Here is an 18,044-nt window from a genome sequence, read left to right on the forward strand (position 1 = left end):
AGCTGGATCCAAAGCAATTCCACACCTGCCTTGAAGGCCAGGCTGGGGTGGCGACTGTTTATGCCCCGGAGGGTTTTGCAAACAAGCTCCACGATGCTGTCAATCTGGGCCTGAATGTCTTTGAGGCTGATGTCAGAGAGAGGATTGCAGTACTGGTCAATATACACCGCACCTGAAATGAACAAGAATTACTGAATCAATTCCTACTTCTACCTTTGGTGGTCATTCACCCCAGACTCCTGGGGCCACAGCTCTTTACAACTCCCCTCCAGATGTGGTTCTATGCTGGATGTCAGGCCTGAATGCTAATACACTGTGAAGGAGCAACATTCTTACAACAAAGGAGCTTACATTTCATTATTTTTTTAATATACCAAAACTCTCTCAGAGGTTGGGAACTCAAAAGAAAAACAACAACTGTGTGACACATGCCATATCTCCACAGTCCACTAAGAGAAAAAAATACCATAAAGGAGATCTTTTCAAGCTACTTCTCTCTCCCTAATGTTCTTATAGTTAAAAATCCAACAACTTGGAAAACTTAATAGTATAAGACAGGTTTTGTTTTTTTTTCTTAAAAAAAAAAAAAAAAAGTTGAAAGCCCTCAATGTCAGAAATGCCATTTCAACAAATTATTACTCTGAAAGGTGAGCCAGAAAATGGACTTTGGAAATAACTGGACTTTGAAATTAAACAGTTACACTCAGGAAACCCACAGCTAAAAAGGTGTATAGAGCATACCAGAAACACCGTCTCTCGAAAATCACTCCTCTTAACGATCTTAGGTTACTTTTTAACCCAAGACCCAATGGGCTAACTTGCTCATCTGTTATAGGATGTCTTCACTCAGGAAGCTTTAGTCACTTAAAATTCAAGAGGTCACAAACCAGCTCAGAACCGTGATCCCCAACATACACCCCAGTGGGTATCAAGAGACCTGGACCCCAGTCCCGGTTTTGCCACCAGCCAGGGATTGGCTCCCGGGCCTCCCTGGGACTGAGTCCCCCACCTGTTGGCTGCAGGGATTTATGCTGCACGGCTCCACACCAAGGATCAAAACCCTGGAGCCAACTTCTATTCACTCAACTAGCTGAAAACCTTCAGTAGCTACCCAATGTCCGCAATACTGATGTGAATGGGCTGCTTGACAATTATATTACATTTGAAAGATGAAAGAGAAGTAACTGTCTTCATAAATAAAGCTTGTCAAGTTACTCCTGACTGTGGAATAAACAGAAGATGCCTCTCAACTACAGGATGCACAGGGGAGGATTCCAGGGTGGTGAGGCTAGTCTATTTTAATGAACTGAAGCAGATACTTCATATTCTCCTGGATGGTATAATCAACAAGATCAGTCAACAAGGATCTGCACTCTGCACTGTGGAGTACACGCTGATCATAACATAAGGGCAAGGAACACAAGAAACACAGTGACCACTGGAGAAACAAGCCGTTCACACAAGAAACAGAACAGATGAATAGGGTTTACTAGCCACTGTCATTGGATTAGGTCTGAGGCAATAAAACAGGCAAGTGTCGCAGTCATCAGAGAAACTTAATGCAGGTGAAACCTGAAATGAACTTGGAGGGTGAGGAGGGTTTAGGAGGGAATCCTAAGGAAAAGGGATACCATGAGTGAAGTGAAGCCAGGTGCACGTGTAGGGTGCCAGTGAAGACAGTGGCTTGGCTGGAGCAAATGGGACATTTTGGAGAGTAAGGGAGAAAGGCCTGACTGAATTAGGGAGGGCACTGAAAGCAGGCAGAGATTTAATTCGGAAAAGGAAGTCAGCTGGCCACGCTGCAGGCTCACATTGAGAGCTGAGAAGGCTGGGTTTCAGACTGGGCTGGCACTGTATGTTGGCTGATTTGGGAGCAGGAATGTGTGATGCCCATGAAAACAAGCATTACTTAGAAAGCTGCTGAGGGACTTCCCTGGTGGCGCACTGATTAAGAATAAGCCTGCCAATGCAGGGGACAGGGGTTTGACCCCTGGTCCCGGAAGAGCCCACATGCCGCAGAGCAATTAAGTCCATGCTCCACAACTACTGAGCCCATGCGCCAAAACTACTGAAGCCTGGGCACCTACAGCCCGTGCTCTGCAACAAGAGAAGCCACTGCAGTGAGAAGCCCACGCACCACAATGAAGAGTAGCCACCGCTCACTGCAACTAGAGAAAGCCCGTGTGCAGCAATGAAGACCCAACACTGCCAATAAATAAATAATAATAAACCTTAAAAAAAGCAAAAAAAAAGAAAGCTGCTGTGGGGAGAGGTGGCGACGGCCCGCACGAGACCAGGAACAGAATGGAGACACAACTATGAGAAACACTGGAAAGGAAAAAACATCAACGAATTGAGTAAATCACTGGGAGCAAGGAATGAAAGTGAATGAAGAGTCATATCCATATTTCATAACCATAATTTGTGGGTGTTTGTATAATATGCTAGGAATTTAAAGTACTTTAAAAAAAATGAAGTCACATTTTGTTCTTGCTTAACTCAGTAGGAACAGAAAGTCCTTCCCTTCACCTTGCCTGTCCACTGGACTTCTTTCCACTCACTTCTCATTACGGGCCAGCAGATGCACTGATGTGCAACAACATTTCGTCCTCATTAAGCTACAACCAGAGAGGTTAAGGGATTTGCTTGAGGTCACATGAAGACAAAACTGGATATGTTTATTTCTGATTTGGAAATGGGGCTTCAAAGCTTAGAAAAACAGGGAATTAACCTCATCAACTAAAATATCAGCCTCATGCTCTGAACCAATGGTGCATCTTTAGAAAACAGCTAAAGATTCTGACCAGATCTTAGCTCTAAATTTAATTGTTTTACCTACCTAACTGATCAGACCATATAACCCAACCGCCAGAAGCCCATGTAGCACAGTTTACATTTCCACGGCTTTTTCATCAGGGCCACTTTCCACTGCTGCTCTTAAAGACAACTTCGCCACCTATCACAATACCAGTGTTGAAGTCTCACCTTCAAGATACGCTTCATAGTCATCAGGCTGCTGAAGAAACGCCTTAAGATTATTTAAAATTTTCTGCTGTCGTAGGTAATAAAGAATTTTTTTGGCGTAGTATTTCCAGGTCAAAGCTTTTCTGGAAAAAAGAAATAAATAAACAAGCAATAAGTCAATAAGAACTAAGATATTAAAACTCTCAATTATCCATTGTTTTACTTCACACTAACCATACCATGTTAAGAGTCTACTTAACAAGAAAAGCATAATTGGCTCACAAGCATATTGTACTTATTATCATGGAAGCAGACAGCACAATTTAGGATTTGGCATTTTAATTTAACACTAAATTAGCTGTGCTGAAATTCAAGAAACAGTTATCCATTTGGCTTCAGATTTACTAAAAGGAAATGAAAGGGAACCCTGAAAAGTTAGGGGAACTGGGCGAGTCTCAGGAGACAGGAGTGAGGCATCTGGAACCTTGCTGGCCACTCGGCACCTGCCCGGGGTTAACTCGGGCCTTGGGCTGCTGCCTTTCTCCTACACTCGCTGCCGCCTCGTCCAGTCTCAGTTTCAGACACCATCCATGCTGACAACCTCCAATTTATTTTCCAGAACAGATTTCTCCCCTAAACTCCCCACCTGCATATCCAACCGCTACAATCACAGCCCACTTCAAGATCTGATGAGACCTTAACGTTGCTCCCCTCCCCTCCTCCTCTGCCCGTCGCAGAGAAGGCAACTTCGTCATTCCAGTGAGGCCAAACCCTTGGAGTCACCCTAGGCTCCTTGCTTTCTCTCGTAGCCATGTTCAATCTACCCACCAATGCTATTAGTCCCATCGTCAAGATACATCAGAAGTGTGCGCACGTCTCACTGACTCAGCTAAACCGCCGTTCTCTTGTGTATGACGGCAGCTTCCTGCTCTGAACCTCGCCCCTCAGTCTACATTCAACGTGGCAGCCACAGGGCTCCAGGTGACATGTTAAGTCACAGCACAAAAATCCTCTGCCCCAAATTCTCCAATGGTTTTCCACCTCACTCAAAGCAAAGACCCAAGTCCTAACGATGACCTCAAAGGTCCTTTAAATGCTCGCCCTGTTACCTGTCTGACCTCCGTTCCTATCATCACCCTCCCCACCCAGTCGAGGCACCAGCAACACTGGTTTCCCAGCCGTCCCTTCATCACACCTGGTTGGAGCTCACCTTGGGACTCAGCACTCAGTCCCTCCCGACCGAACATTCTTTCCCTGGAGATCTGCAACCTGTGCCCTCATCTCCTTTCAGGTTTTGACTCAAATGTCATTCTGAGTAAAGCTTTCTCCCACCACTCTATATAAAATGGTACCCCCCCCCCCACCACTCCCTCACCCTCTTGCCTGGGTAATATTTCTCTAGAGCACTTCTCGTTTTCTAATATAATAAATATCTTACTTTGTTAAGCATCTCTCTTCTCCACTAGAGTGTGAGCTCCACGAAGGCAAGGTTTTTTTAAGTGTTGCTCACTGCTGTAGCCTCAGCACCTAGAGTAGTGTCTTACACACAGCAGGTGCTCAATAAATACTTGCTGAGTGACTGAAATCCTTCACCAGATCTCCCACATACACACAGGGATTATGGGAAGTAGGAGGGAGATGATGATTAACTTATTTGTCTGGCTTCATAAATACTCTCCAATCTTCAGGGAGTAAACGAAAATCAGCAGAGCTAGGTTTTACCAGGTTTCTTTTTTTTTGGCACACGGGCTTAGTTGCTCCGCGGCATGTGGGACCTTCCCAGAGCTGGGATCGAACCCGTGACCTCCGCATTGGCAGGCGGATTCTTAACCACTGCGCCACCTAGGCAGCCCGGTTTTACCAGGTTTTTAACCTTTGAGTTATAGACTATACCAATCTAGAAAATCACAAGAAACAAATAGCTTAATGAGTTATTATAAGGGAAACACCCTTGTATCCATCACTTAGACCAAGAAGCAGAACTCTGCAGAAACCCCAGAAGCCCTCCACGGGCCCTCGCCTCCCCACGAGACAGTGATCACAAGCCATGCCTCTATGCACGTCACTACCTTGCTTTTCTCTAGTTTTCACAAACGTGCACCCTGAACACTCCACACTAGTCTGTTTAGATGCCTTTTAAGTCTCTTAATTCACAGGATCCCCCTTCATCTTTTTTCCCCTTGTATTTTATTTGTGGAAGAAACCTGGTTGTTTGACCTGTACTTTCCCACAGTCTGGAATTTGGTGACTGCATCCACATGGTGTAGCTTAACATGTTCTTCTGTCTTCTAAATTCCTGCAAATTGGATGTAGAGGCTCGGTCAGATTCAGATTCCATTTACTTGGCAAGACTACTTCATAGGTGGCAGCGAGTTCCATAAGGAGGCAATCACGCCTTGGTTGTCTCTTTCTGTGATGTCAGCAGCCATTGCTACTCAAAGGCCCAGGTCCATTAATTCGTTAGTGGCCATAAAGCGGTGATATTCTAATTCAACCATCCCTTTTAATCGCTAGCTGGAATACTTCCATGAAGAATCATTTCCCCTTATCTACTGTTTGGTCCCCCAGTGGCACAGTATGTAGGAAAAGGCAGGATACATGCTCACTTCTTTCCCTTTGTCATTTTCCAAAATAATAATCTGGGTTGTTACTACCCTCCAAAGGCGACCAATTAGTTGTTGTTAAGTATTATTATGAACTCATGGAGCGAAACAGAATTGATGTATTTCCACCCATTCTAGTTACTGTCCATGTTGATGCTCAAATCATTACATTTTTGGCCAAAGGAAGCCTCTTCATGCTGGCCCCTGAATACTCCTGATATGAAACAATGTTACTTTTCTTGCTACCTGGTTCCAGGCTTCCAAGATGCTTCCAGAGTCATCTTTCACATTTCCTGCTCTGGACCTAGAATCAGCCATTTCCCCCAAAATCCTGGCTGCTTTTGATGGGAAGTAGTATGGAGACCACAATCTGAGTGCTACAGATGATCATTTCTACTAGGTTGGTTATTGTTTCTAGACCTTTTCAGTGGGCAGACAGTATGTCTAGTGTATAAGTGTGTGTACATATACACACATATACCTACACGTATTTAAATATACAATATCTCATGAGTTCATGCTGACACATCTAATTCAAATTCAGAACTATACAGTTTTTACCTTCTATTTTATATCTATGTCTTTTTTCCTCCAGGAGAATCCTGTTTCTTCAGGACCTGGATGAATTAGAATATCACACAATCGCTCCTTTGCTTTATTCTACACCTCGCTCTCTTTCATACACACACTCTCACACTCACTCACACATACACACACCATACTCAGAATAACAAGACCAATATTCTTATCACTTTGATGATTTCTAAAAACACCTAGATATTTTGTTCACGATCTCCCCCATCCTCTTCTCATTTCTTCTGGACAGCTGTACTCTACCTATATTGTTAAGGCTTACAGCCATCACATATAATACTTTCTTCCCTATCAAATGTCACTTGGATTTAATTCTACAAGTAAATATGCATTTTATGTTCACCACTAATTCTTATATTTCTTTGGTTATTTTGGTTGTTTGAAGCTCATTTTCTAGCAATTTTTCAGGTAGGGCTCAAAAGTCCCTGAGTTCTTGCAAGTGGATAAGTTTGTCCACAGCCCTTACACTTGGAAGTCAGTTTGGCTGGATATAAAAATCCTTGGCTGACATTTTCCATCCTTGGGTATCTTAAATGTGTTACTCTTTTTTTCCTCTGGCATAAAGTACCGCTGTTGAAAAGTCTTATGATATTCTGATTTGTTCTCCCTTATAAGTGGCTTCATCTTTTTTGCTTGGATCCCCAAAGGACTTTTCTGTCTTTAAAATCCAGTAGTTATACTGAAATACGTCTCAGTGCTGGTCATTCTGGGTCAATATTCTCAGGTATAGTGTATGCCCTTTTAATATGTGGCTTCTAATCTTGATTTGTAGGACGTACTCTTTTGTTTAAAACCACATAGAACACCATAAATGCAAACTGTTTTCAAATATCCAGGGATTGGTGCCTTAGCACCAACTACCCTTCTTCCTTCCTATGCTTTCCATACCCAAACAACAAGCATTTGCCAGGAATGATTACAAAGAGGGTCTTTCATGAAAACCAGCATCTCAAAATATTTACAAACATGAGGGTATTATTAAAAAACAACCCTGTTTTAGGTTCAAAATACTTGTCATGCTAAAGCATAACATATTTATGAAAATTTAAAAAAGCCTATAATGATATACATTGTTACTGGCTGTGTATATTTAGTCTATTTTTTTTTTACCAATCTGATAAGTAAAAATGCAGTATTTCATTGTCATTTAACATTTCTTCGAAGACAGAATTTAAAGATCTTTTTACTTGACTGCCAGCCACTTTGACTTGCTCTTCTGAGAATGTCATCCTCCTATCCTTTTCAATTTCTTTTTAGAAATTTTAAGGATTCTATTGACTTTATGATTTCTTTGGTCACACAAGTCTATCTTTTTTTTTACTGCAAAATCATTTGTCTTTTTTATTGCTTCTGCATTACCAGTCTTGGTTAAGGAGGTATACCCAGATAGTACATGAAGTCTCCTATTTTCTTGAAGGATTTTCATCTGTGATAATTTTAAATTTCAGGTTGTTTAATCTCTTGGAATTTAATTTTTGTATATGATGCAAGTTTTACTTTCTTCTAGACGCATATTCAGTTATGTCCAATACCAGTCATTAAATAATCCAACTTTTCCCCTCTGAGTTTAAATATATTAAATTATCTTTTATGCTGGGACATAGATTTGAATTATCCTTTGCCACCGCTGTAGCTATCTATTTTTATTCAAATATTGCACTGTTTGATAACAGGTAGCATTATAATATGTTCTAATATCTAGTGATGCAAGTTTCCCATTGTGATTATTTTAAAACTGTTTTTTTCTGGCTCTTGTGAGTTTATTCCTCTGTATATATTTTATGATAATACTATCTATTTAAAACACAAAAAACTCTCCCCTCCCAAAACTCTTGTTGGATCCTAAATGGAATAGCACTAAGTTTATGCATGAATTTTGGAAGAATCAACATTTCTGTGATGGTATAGTCTCACCTAGAAAACTCATTCCTAGAAATCTAATACTTAGAAATGAAAGCAGTAGAAATATCACCCTCCACAGTAACAAAATGGAGAAGAAAGCGGCTATCCATCAATAGGGGGATGATTAAATAAGTTATGGTACACACTACTAAACAGTATGTAGCCATTAACAAAAGTGAATTCGATTTTTACCAGTTGATTAGGATAGATTTCCACAGGGTAACGCTGAATGACGAAAAAGATATATTGAAAAGTACCTACTGTGCGATCTCAGTTTTGTAAACTGATGCCCCCCCCCCCCCCCCCCCGACCCCCATGTACTTCATAGTAGCATGGAAGCTCACAACCTAGGCTGTTGTCGTAAATTACGGGAGTGGGGCACAGAACGGCAGTGCAGACTGAGCGAGAAGGGAGGAAGGAAAAAACAACATAAACAAGAGAAAAAAAAAAGTCTGCACTAAACATTAAACTAAACCCAAAACAACAAATAAACTCGGTATGTATGACGTTTATGTATCTAAAAGTCAATGTGTATGTACGTAAAAAAGACAGGTCAACTTTTATTTTTAAGGCTGTGCAATACTATTAGATCACACTTCAATTCATTTATAGATAAACCAAAATAGAAACAGGAAAATGACCTTTGCATCAGAACTGATCCAAGGCCTAGAATAGTGACACATCTTACCTCTCCCCCACAGTTGTTCCACTGATAGATATTTCTCTCTCCTAAACCCCCTTGAAAACAACAAGCAAAATGTCTTACACCTTGTTTGTGAGACATTTCACAATAATCCCTTTCAAGGAAGATGTTAAACTAGCATTCATATCTTTTATCACTAGTAAAGTTTCCAGAACTTTTAGAGCTGAAAATCTTTTTTCGTAGGTAAGTTAGGCTGGATGCCAAGTCATCTTTCAGGTAAACTGGAAATTAACCTTCACAGTAGAAAACATAAGGCATAAAAAAATTTAAGCAACAACAAAGAGGAAATGGATTCTTCTTGATTGGGAGAGATAAAAGAAAGGCTCAACCAACATCTACAATGTTCATGGCCAAAGTAAGACTACTGCTTACCAGAATTCAGAAATTGTAAAAAAATCATCCAATAAATTAAGACATGCCTAAGAAAAAAAATTTTTTTTTTTTAATTCAACTCATGACAGGCAAGTTTGGCAGTGGTAGATGTAGAGGTGACAACAAAGAAAAGATAATTTGTATTACCCAGATGATATAACAGATAGAAGTGCAAAGAGCACAGTATTTGACCCAAAGGAGGACTAAATACTAATTCTTCCAAAAGGATTTTTGCACCATTTCTTTAAATGTCACTTGTCTTGGTGTATTTATATTACACACAAGGAATTTTTCAAAAATAAACTATGGCAACATGAATGTAACATGAAATATCTGGAGATACATGCACCATAATTCAGCCACATACAAATTACAGCAATTAATTCTGGGGTTGATTAAAACAAACAAACAAACAAAATCCCTGATAAAACTACAGCTTACCTGCCTTCCATATTTAGGATACACACCAGCTCATCCTCAAAAAATATCTCTGGTCCCTCAAGATTCTCAATGTCACTAAAACCGTTACAAGGGACCTAGAAGACACACACAGAGGCCTCAGTAACGAGCAATAATGCTGTTGTCACTCTCACACACAAATCTGAGTTGCAAACAAAGCTGCTAACTTCCATGGAAGTAGTAACACCTCTCCCACACTATCTTGCACCACCCACCCACGAGGGGTGGAAAGGAACCTGTGGAGTAACAATAATTTGTTCAGATCATATTGTTAGTTGTAAATGAATTATATTATGTTTTTTTTTTCTTTTTCTTTTCTTTTTTTTTTTTTTTGAGGCAAGGAATATGACTTTATTCGGAAGCCTGGCAGACCAAGAAGATGGCAGACTAGAGTCTCCTAAAAATCATCTCGAATTATATTTTCAAAGACTGGAATTTCTAAAAGTGATAATTCACATCAGAGTTCTAATATGAAGAAAAACAGCCCTGAAATGAGGACTAGAAATACAAAAATCTCATAATTCGCAATAACTATTCTGCACAGTCTACGTTGTATTCAACTAGGAGTGAGGAGCCAGAGAGAGAAGTCCAGTGTTTTGGGCAACTCTTAACTGACTGGGCACGTGTTCTCCTCTGTAAATTGAGGTGGTGGTACCAATGAGCTTTTTAAGATCCCCTCGGTTTAAATTTCTATTACTCCTCCCACTTTTCTTTTTGAAAGTAGCCGGGAAATTTCTTGTCAGTCTGTGTGAATGCTGAGAACACAGCAATACAAGGGTCCTGAGCCAAAGTAATCATCCACCCACAAATCAATCCCAAGTATACTCCTGCTATGTTCAAAGTCCTTGATACGCTTGCAATCAAGCAGAGGCACGGGGAAAGAGGGAGCTGGGGAAAAAACACAACAATGCATCATTATTAGACAAAGGCACGGGCTGCTAAATATGCACACAAAACCAGCTGGACTGTAAGTAGAGGCTGCAAACTAACAGCCCATGCCCAAGTGCATCAAACATATCCAGCACCCAAATATATGTGTGTGCAAACACATTTAAAGCAGCGTGGAGTATTTGTGATTATGAATGCTTTTAGCCAGCGTATGGCTTATTCAAAGTAGGACATAAATTCTGTCCATTCTAACATTAACAAACACTTATTTATAGAAATCAGTTATACTAGAGAATATCTAGTTTTATTCTCTACAGGGGAATAAGCTCAGATTTGTCCAAAGTTAAAATTTTCCCTTTCAGAACTTGAAAAGCCTTGAAAACATTTCAAATGTATGAACTCCATTAAGTAATAATAATTACAATCCGAAATAGGAATTAATCTTCAGTAAACCAGGACAGTAAAATAAATCAGACTGGCTCCATTTCGAGACCTCCAATCAGAAATACACTTAAAATATCAGCCTGGACTATTTTCCAGAATTTACAAAAGTTAAGAATCAGGACCTGATACAGAAACTTCTGTGAGATATTTTGTGGAAGGGAAACCAACCAACCACCCCATACATTTCAGCAGTATTAAAAAGCCAACAAACAAAATAACTTTTCAGGGACAATGAGTACAAGATGATTTAATTGAGGGAGTATTAATTCTTGATTTACAGGTTATGTCTTGATTTTAGGTATGTCTTAACCCTCTGTTACCTTAACAAATAATGCAGTTCACTACTGGTTAGAACCTGCAAAGCCAGAGAGAAGAACCATATTAATTTTGTCAACCCTTCCGGAAAACAACTGGGTGAAATTTGCAGTGTTCAATCACAGATAATACCCCCAAATCACGCGGAGATTGCAAAAAATATGTTTAACCCACTTAAAGAGAAATAATGCTGATCTGGAATCTCTCCATATTGCGCTGCACGTCCCTCCCCCCCACCCCTTTCCCTCTCCCCCTCTCCCCCTCTCCCTCCCCCCATTCTCTCTGGCTTTAGAAAAGTAAAGCTGGCAGGCACCAAATGGCTTCATGTTGTTGGGTAGGAGGCAAAGGACACAATGACTCTTGCAGCCATCTAAGTGAGGACGGGATTGTGAGAGCACTGAAAAGGGAGACAGCAACAAGAGCTGGATGAGCTAATGCCTACAGACCCAGACGCCACTACCAGGCAAACGCTTGGAGCCCCATCATCAAACAGATCCTTACGTGCTCTGAAAAGAACCTCTTTGAGAAGGAGGCTACAATCTTCCTGGCCTCTAACCCCGCTTTCTGTCGAACTTTGTACTCCTCCAACCAATTGACGTAGTCGGTGGGGCTGTAGTGTTTCATAAGGGAAGGCCACCTACAAGGAGAGAAACACCCCCCTCAGCTTCACAGAGACTCCAAGGCAGACCGACGCGAGTCCAAGGCGGCCTTGGAAAACAGGGAGAGCGGTTGCTTTTAGGGGGTCAGAGAGGGGCCCCGGCGATGAACCTAGTTCAGGTCTCCACCCGGCACGCACGCACTCGCTCACGGCGTGACCTTGGGGTAGCCATACAAATACTGTGTTTCCACTCCCCCTTTATAAAATGGGGACAGTCGTAGCAAAAAAACAAAACAACACAAAAAAACACAGCGATGATAATCGCAGTGAACGTTAATTGTCCGCCTCCGAAGAGCCGGGCCCTGCGTCAGTGCTCCCTATGCATCGGCTCAGGCCATAACCACAGTAAAAGGTGCAGGTCTCACCCACATCGTTTAAAGTCGATGAATGAGCCTCAAAATAAAAGGGAAGTCGCTCCCCCCCAAGGTCACACCGCGAGTACGCCAGGGCCAGATTTTTTCTATCCCCGGGTCCCACGCCGACAACACCCGTGCTGTCCGCCAACAGCCAGGGGATGGATGCTGCGCCCGCTTCCTCAGAGGGCTGTTGGGATCCCCGCATCAGCCGGTCCGTGGAAACATTTTATGTCGCACAGAGTCGGGCCACAAAAGAAGCGCGCAGGAGGGGACCGGCCGTGATCCCGCGGCCGTCACCCCTGACGGAGGGCCCGGCTGCGGGGCGCCTCCCCATGCGCAATCTGGGCACTGGCAGGTCCGCCTGGCGGGGACCGGAGGGGCCGGCGGCCTGGAGAGGCCTTTGTCTGTCCGTCCGCGGGAAGGGGTCCGGGGGGGCGGGCTGCGGCGGTGGGGTCCGCGCGCGGGCGGGGAGGCGGCGGCGGCTCCGGGCGGCCAGGCCCGGGTCCCCGAGGGGCGCAGAGCGCGGGGGCGCGGGCTCACCTCACCCGGAACTGCTCCTTCCACACCTTCCCGCTGCTCTGGCACAGCTCGCGCAGCCGCCGACAGGTGCTGGAGACGCGGCCGATGTCGGCGGCCGTCAGCGAGCCGCTGCACAGGATGTACTCCAGCACCTCGCCGGGCAGGCTGACGAGGCAGCTGAGGCCCGCCGCCTCGGGCGCGGCCTCCTCCGCCAGCGCCGGCACCACCTCCATCGCGCTGTCGACCGCTACCGCCGCCATCTTGTCCGCGTACCTGAGGCCGCCGCCGCGCGCGCGCGCGCGCCAGGGCGCCCCGCTTCGCCCCGCCCACCCGCCTCGAGGGGCGGGCACCAGAGTAGCCCCGCCCACACCCGTGGCCACACACCCCTCGGCCCCAGCTGCTCCCGGAGGGCTGAGCCGTGGCCAAAGGAAGGAAATGCGTTTTGGAAAATAGCGCGGTGCGGCCCGGGGGCAGTGAATGGACCGTAATAGGAGCATCCATCTTTATTATGTGTGCGGAGCGCTTCCTGTGAATGAGCTTCTCGGACTTTCCCAGTTACCCTATGAACTGTTCTTCTCCCCAAGTTACAGGTGGGGAAACTGAGGTTCAGGGAGATAAATGGACTTGTTGGGAGTCCCTTGTCCTAGATTGCAATCCAGATCCGCTTGACTCTGCTGGACTGTATGCTAAAACAGTATGCTGTAATAGGAACAAACTTAATATTCATGAGTAGGTGCTGTGCCAAGCAGTCTAAATACATTCTTCAAGGATGCCTCATTTGAGCCCTCTGTGATAGGTACCGTATTTATATACATTCCACAGATAACGAAAACCTGGCTTATAAAGGTGGGCGTCACTGATTAAAAGGCACAGAGAAAAGAAAGTGGTAGAACCCAGATCTGAATCCTCTGAACAGGAGTTCCCATTCAGCTGTGGTTGGGCACTCTCTTTCTTCTGTGCCTGCACCTATTTATTTTTTCAACTCAGTTTAGTTTAGTGCCAGGCCCTGTGCTGCGTGCCTGGGGGATACGGAGGTGAATAAGACAGTGCCCTTGCCTCCCAGGAGCTCCAAGTCCACACCCCCCTCTCCCCGCAATTTACCCTGTCCTCTCCCAAAGGATCCTGCCTTGGAAAGTGCTACCCACCCATCTGTTCCTGCAAAACTGGAACTTGTTGCCATCCCTGCCACCTCTGTCTCCCTCACCATCCATATCCAAATGCCCAACAGAGGATACCATCTCCAAGCCTCTGTTTCCACATCTATAAAATGGGGATAACAATAGATCTTCCTGTTAAATGAAACAACACGTATACATCAGTTTCTGTTGCCACATAACACATAAACCCAAAACCTAGGAGCTGAAAACAACCTTGTTTTTGTGCTCTTGATTTTGTAGGAAACAGGGACGGGCTCAGCCGCGCAACTCGACTGGAATCAGGTGGTGGCTCCAGATTCTCTGCTTTCAAGCGCTGCACACGGTAACCTCTGTCAGATCCCACAGGGTCTAGAAAAAGGGTTGAGACCTTAAAGTGCGCTAGGAAACACTATCTGTATTCAAATGCCCAGCAGAGGTTAAGTTCACTGTGCCTCGGTTTCTTCAGAGGAACTTTTTTGTGGGAGCAGGGAAGCAATTTTCTTTTCTGAAAAATCACTCCTAATATTTCTCAGATCTGTCTCCTCTGTCTCCTCAGCCACTGTGCCAGTCTATGTGCCCAGGGTGGTGGCTCCTAACAGTTCAGCCCTGGCCCTGAGAAAGTATCAGCCTTGGTGACACACAGACCTTGGTAAAGTTTCCAGCCTGTTTAGCGGAAGGCAGACTCCCACAGCTGCATAAGTGATAGGTGCAAGCCATTCTTACCAACGACTATTGCTTTCTTATCGATGACAAATTAAAATCTCCTGCCAATCCAGAAAAACCTCCCCAAACCCTAGGAAAGAAGGAGGACAGTTTTATTGTTGAACAAGCATTAAACCAGATGGTGATGCACCTCACAGGTAATCTGCTAATGAGATTACAAAGACAGAAATCCCGCCCTTTTATATATAGCCAAACATTGCATCATGTACATGCTCCTGAGATTAATGGTGGCTTGTAAATTACCCTTCACTTAAAAGGTAAGAGGATCTGATCACAGTTCATTCTTTCCCAGTTGATTCTAAGGTCACCTGGCAAGTGGGGTACACATTGTACTACCTGCCTTTGTCTCAAGGAATCACACAATTGCTCATCTTTGTGATAAGCTAGTGGTTACAGCCTGAAACCAAGTGCTCAGACTCCCGCATCACAGGGAGGTAAGGACACTACCATCCTTGATATTTACATTTCAAAGAAATGGTTCCCAGGCCCTTAAGGGAAACATTTCTGGGCTGTGATATTGGCAAGAGGTTTTTTTAGCCTTTGAAAAGATTTGCAAAATGTACAGCAGACATACAGTGGAGTAGTGTTCAGCCATGAAAAGGAATGAAGCACCGACACAGGCTGCAACATGGATGAACCCTGAGAACAGGATGCTAAGTGCAAGAAGCCTCACACAAAGGGAGAAATATTGTATGATCCCACTTCTATGAGACGTCTAGAATAGGCAAATTCATGGAGACAGAATGTAGAGTAGAGGTTTACCAGGGGCTGGGAGGGAGGAGGGAATGGGGGGTTATTGCTGAATGGGCACAGAGTTTCTGTTTAGGGTGATGAAAAAGTTCTGGAAAGAGATGGTGGTGACAGTTACACAACATGAATGCCCTTAATGCCATTGAATTGTATACTTAAAAGTAAATTGTAAATTTCCTGTTATGTTTAGTTTACCATGGTAAAAAAAAAATAGCACCCACAGAAAAGATTTACATCCCTATCAAAGAGACAGAGGAAAGATTTACACATACAGAATTTCTCAAGGAAGTACTCTAAGGAGGAAGGAGAGAATGGGTCTCCTTCCATTCTGGCAAGAGGGAAAATTCCGAGTTTTTAACATACCCTTTTGCTGAACTGCTAACTGTATTTAACCCAGAGATGATCCCCACTACCTGAGTTCCTATGTAAAGTCCCCTAGCACAAGCCCAAATCTTTGACTCCTTAGAGTTCCTCCTGGGTGCCCTCTCCCTGCTGTAGCAAGAGAATAAACCTATCTTTCTGGACCATCGGTGTGTTTCTGGTTATGTTTGGCTGGAGGACTTCAACATTCCTGTCCCATGAGATCGCCACAGTCCAGCTAGAGAGACCATTTCAACCCCCCTCAACATCTTCTCTGGCCTTCCTTCTTCTCAAAATAAACACATCCTTTCTCTTCTGGTCCAGCCCCTAGACTCTCCCTCTCACCTGCTGATCCAGGGCCATTTTCCTGGAGTGTCTGCAGCGCCTACTCATCTTTTAGGTCTAACTCAAGCACGTGCCTGCAGAAACACACATCTGCTGACCACAGACTAAGTCTGCTCTGTCTCCTTCACTCACAGAACCCCGTTTTATTCACTCAGTACACACTCCCAAATTGTCCTAATACACACAGGTTCACCCACCAGAGTGGGCTTGATTCAGGCTTTGTGGGGTGCGGACAAAGAATGCTGCCTCCCATTTCAGTAAACAAAGAATGTTGCAGCAGTCAAGCCGTCAGCTCGCCTAGTGATGCACCCTGAGGGGAATTCAGGATGGAGAAAAACAGGGTTCTGGCCTTAGATAGTTAAAGATGCCTATCAAAGGAATGATTTCAATGAGCCCAGACTCTTTGTATCTTTGCATGTGTAGAAAAGCACTAAAATCATAACTTGAGATGTCTGGTTTGTTTTTTTTGTGTGTGATTAGCAGTAATCTTTTGAAGTTTGACTACATGTTTCGTTTTGTTTTTCAGCAAAACCTCCTATATATCCTGGCTCCTCCCTTTCCACTTTGGAACAGTTCCCCAGAGCTATATGAGAGGCTACCTTCCCAGACTAGAGTTCTCAGTAAGGTCCCCAAATAAAACATAGCTTGAGGGGACTTCCCTGGAGGTCCAGAAGAAACCGTCTGCTTTTTGCCTAGATTCATTTGAATTCCTGAGCTTATCACCATTCCTCAACTTGTAGACGTTTATAAACTCATTATTTTATTTATTTACTTACTAATATTTATTTTAAATTAATTTAAAATTTATCCACAGGTAATTTACTTTCTCAGTTGAGTTACAGTGTTTATAAGGTGTCCTGTCAACCACTTCTGTGGTTTCATTTCTGGAAATAAATCTTTAATATATTTAATGAATAAATATATACAGAAGAGGGACTTCCCTGGTGGTCCAGCAGTTAAGACTCCATGCTCCCAACACAGGGGGCCCAGGTTCAATCCCTGGTCAGGGAACTAGATCCCCCACGCATGCCGCAGCTAAGGAGTCCAAATGCCGCAATTAAAAATAAATTAATTCTTAAAAAGTCACTATGGAGATTATGTGTCTAAGCTATAACTGAGAAAGAAAATATGATAAATATAAAAAAAACGTGAAACTTTCAGGTTGTGCATTTCTTGCAGTCAGTAGAGGCCTGAAGGTTTACTGTTTGGAGGTCCTAATTTATTTTATTTTTTAATTTTTTTGGCCACACCATGCAGCTTACGGGGAACTGAGGATTGAACCCGGGCCCTCAGCAGTGAAAACCTGGAGTTCGACACACGGGACCTCCAGGGAATTCCCTGGAGGCCCTATTTTAGAAAAGGAACACACAGGATGAACTTGTAAGTCAAGAGAAGGGTGTTTATATAGAACGAGGAAAGAAGGGGCCTTGGATGAAGGGCCCGAAGTTTATCATTAATTTGATGATAAACACATTTCTTCCTGCAAAACGTAACCCTCTGTGGAAGCAGGGCCTCTGTCCCATTTTGCTCAGATACTTACTGGAGGTACTGCTGGGGTGTGTGAGATGGTCTCAGGCTATCGTACAGACACCTCTTCAGACCAGCTGCCCCCATCATCCCCAGGTGTGTGCAACTTATCCCCTCACCTGCCCACATCTCCTCAGAGCCACCTCATTGAGGAGGCCTTGCCTGGCCACCTCATTTATTTAAAAAAATTTTTAAATTTGTTTTGAAGATGGAGAAATTTAAAAAAAAAATATTCCGAACAAAAGAACAAAACTCCAGAAACAGATCGTATGAAATGAAGAGAAAGTGATTTCCCTGATAGTTCACCATGATGGTCACACACAGGCTTACCAAGGTCAGGAGAACAGTGCTTGACCCAAGTGAGGATTTCAACTGGCCACCTCATTTCGACCCTCTGTCACTCTGCCCTGCTTTGTTTTTCTCCAA

The 18,044-nt window shown here is 43.6% G+C and overlaps 2 protein-coding genes across 3 annotated transcripts in view; both read right to left on the reverse strand.

Annotated features, from left to right (window-relative positions):
• Positions 1-13,303, reverse strand: part of FBXO21 (F-box protein 21) — a 38,072-nt gene extending 24,769 nt beyond the window's left edge. The window contains exons 1-5 of one of the 2 annotated variants that reach the window (XM_057745193.1): positions 12,799-13,303; positions 11,746-11,881; positions 9,580-9,674; positions 2,986-3,107; positions 26-172 (exon numbers count right to left, since the gene is read on the reverse strand). In XM_057745193.1, the coding sequence (XP_057601176.1) occupies positions 26-172; positions 2,986-3,107; positions 9,580-9,674; positions 11,746-11,881; positions 12,799-13,274 (976 nt within the window). In that variant the 5' untranslated portion in view covers positions 13,275-13,303. The remainder of the gene's footprint in view (positions 1-25; positions 173-2,985; positions 3,108-9,579; positions 9,675-11,745; positions 11,882-12,798) is intronic. The other variant, XM_057745194.1, reaches the window with a different exon arrangement.
• A 149-nt stretch (positions 13,304-13,452) lies between these two features.
• The window catches only part of NOS1 (nitric oxide synthase 1), a 123,377-nt gene continuing 118,785 nt past the window's right edge, over positions 13,453-18,044 (reverse strand). The window contains exon 29 of the mRNA XM_057745190.1: positions 13,453-14,282. Coding sequence (XP_057601173.1) covers positions 14,267-14,282 — 16 coding nt within the window. The 3' untranslated portion in view covers positions 13,453-14,266. The remainder of the gene's footprint in view (positions 14,283-18,044) is intronic.

Source organism: Hippopotamus amphibius, chromosome 8 (assembly GCF_030028045.1).
Source record: "Hippopotamus amphibius kiboko isolate mHipAmp2 chromosome 8, mHipAmp2.hap2, whole genome shotgun sequence".
Lineage (NCBI taxonomy): Eukaryota > Metazoa > Chordata > Mammalia > Artiodactyla > Hippopotamidae > Hippopotamus > Hippopotamus amphibius.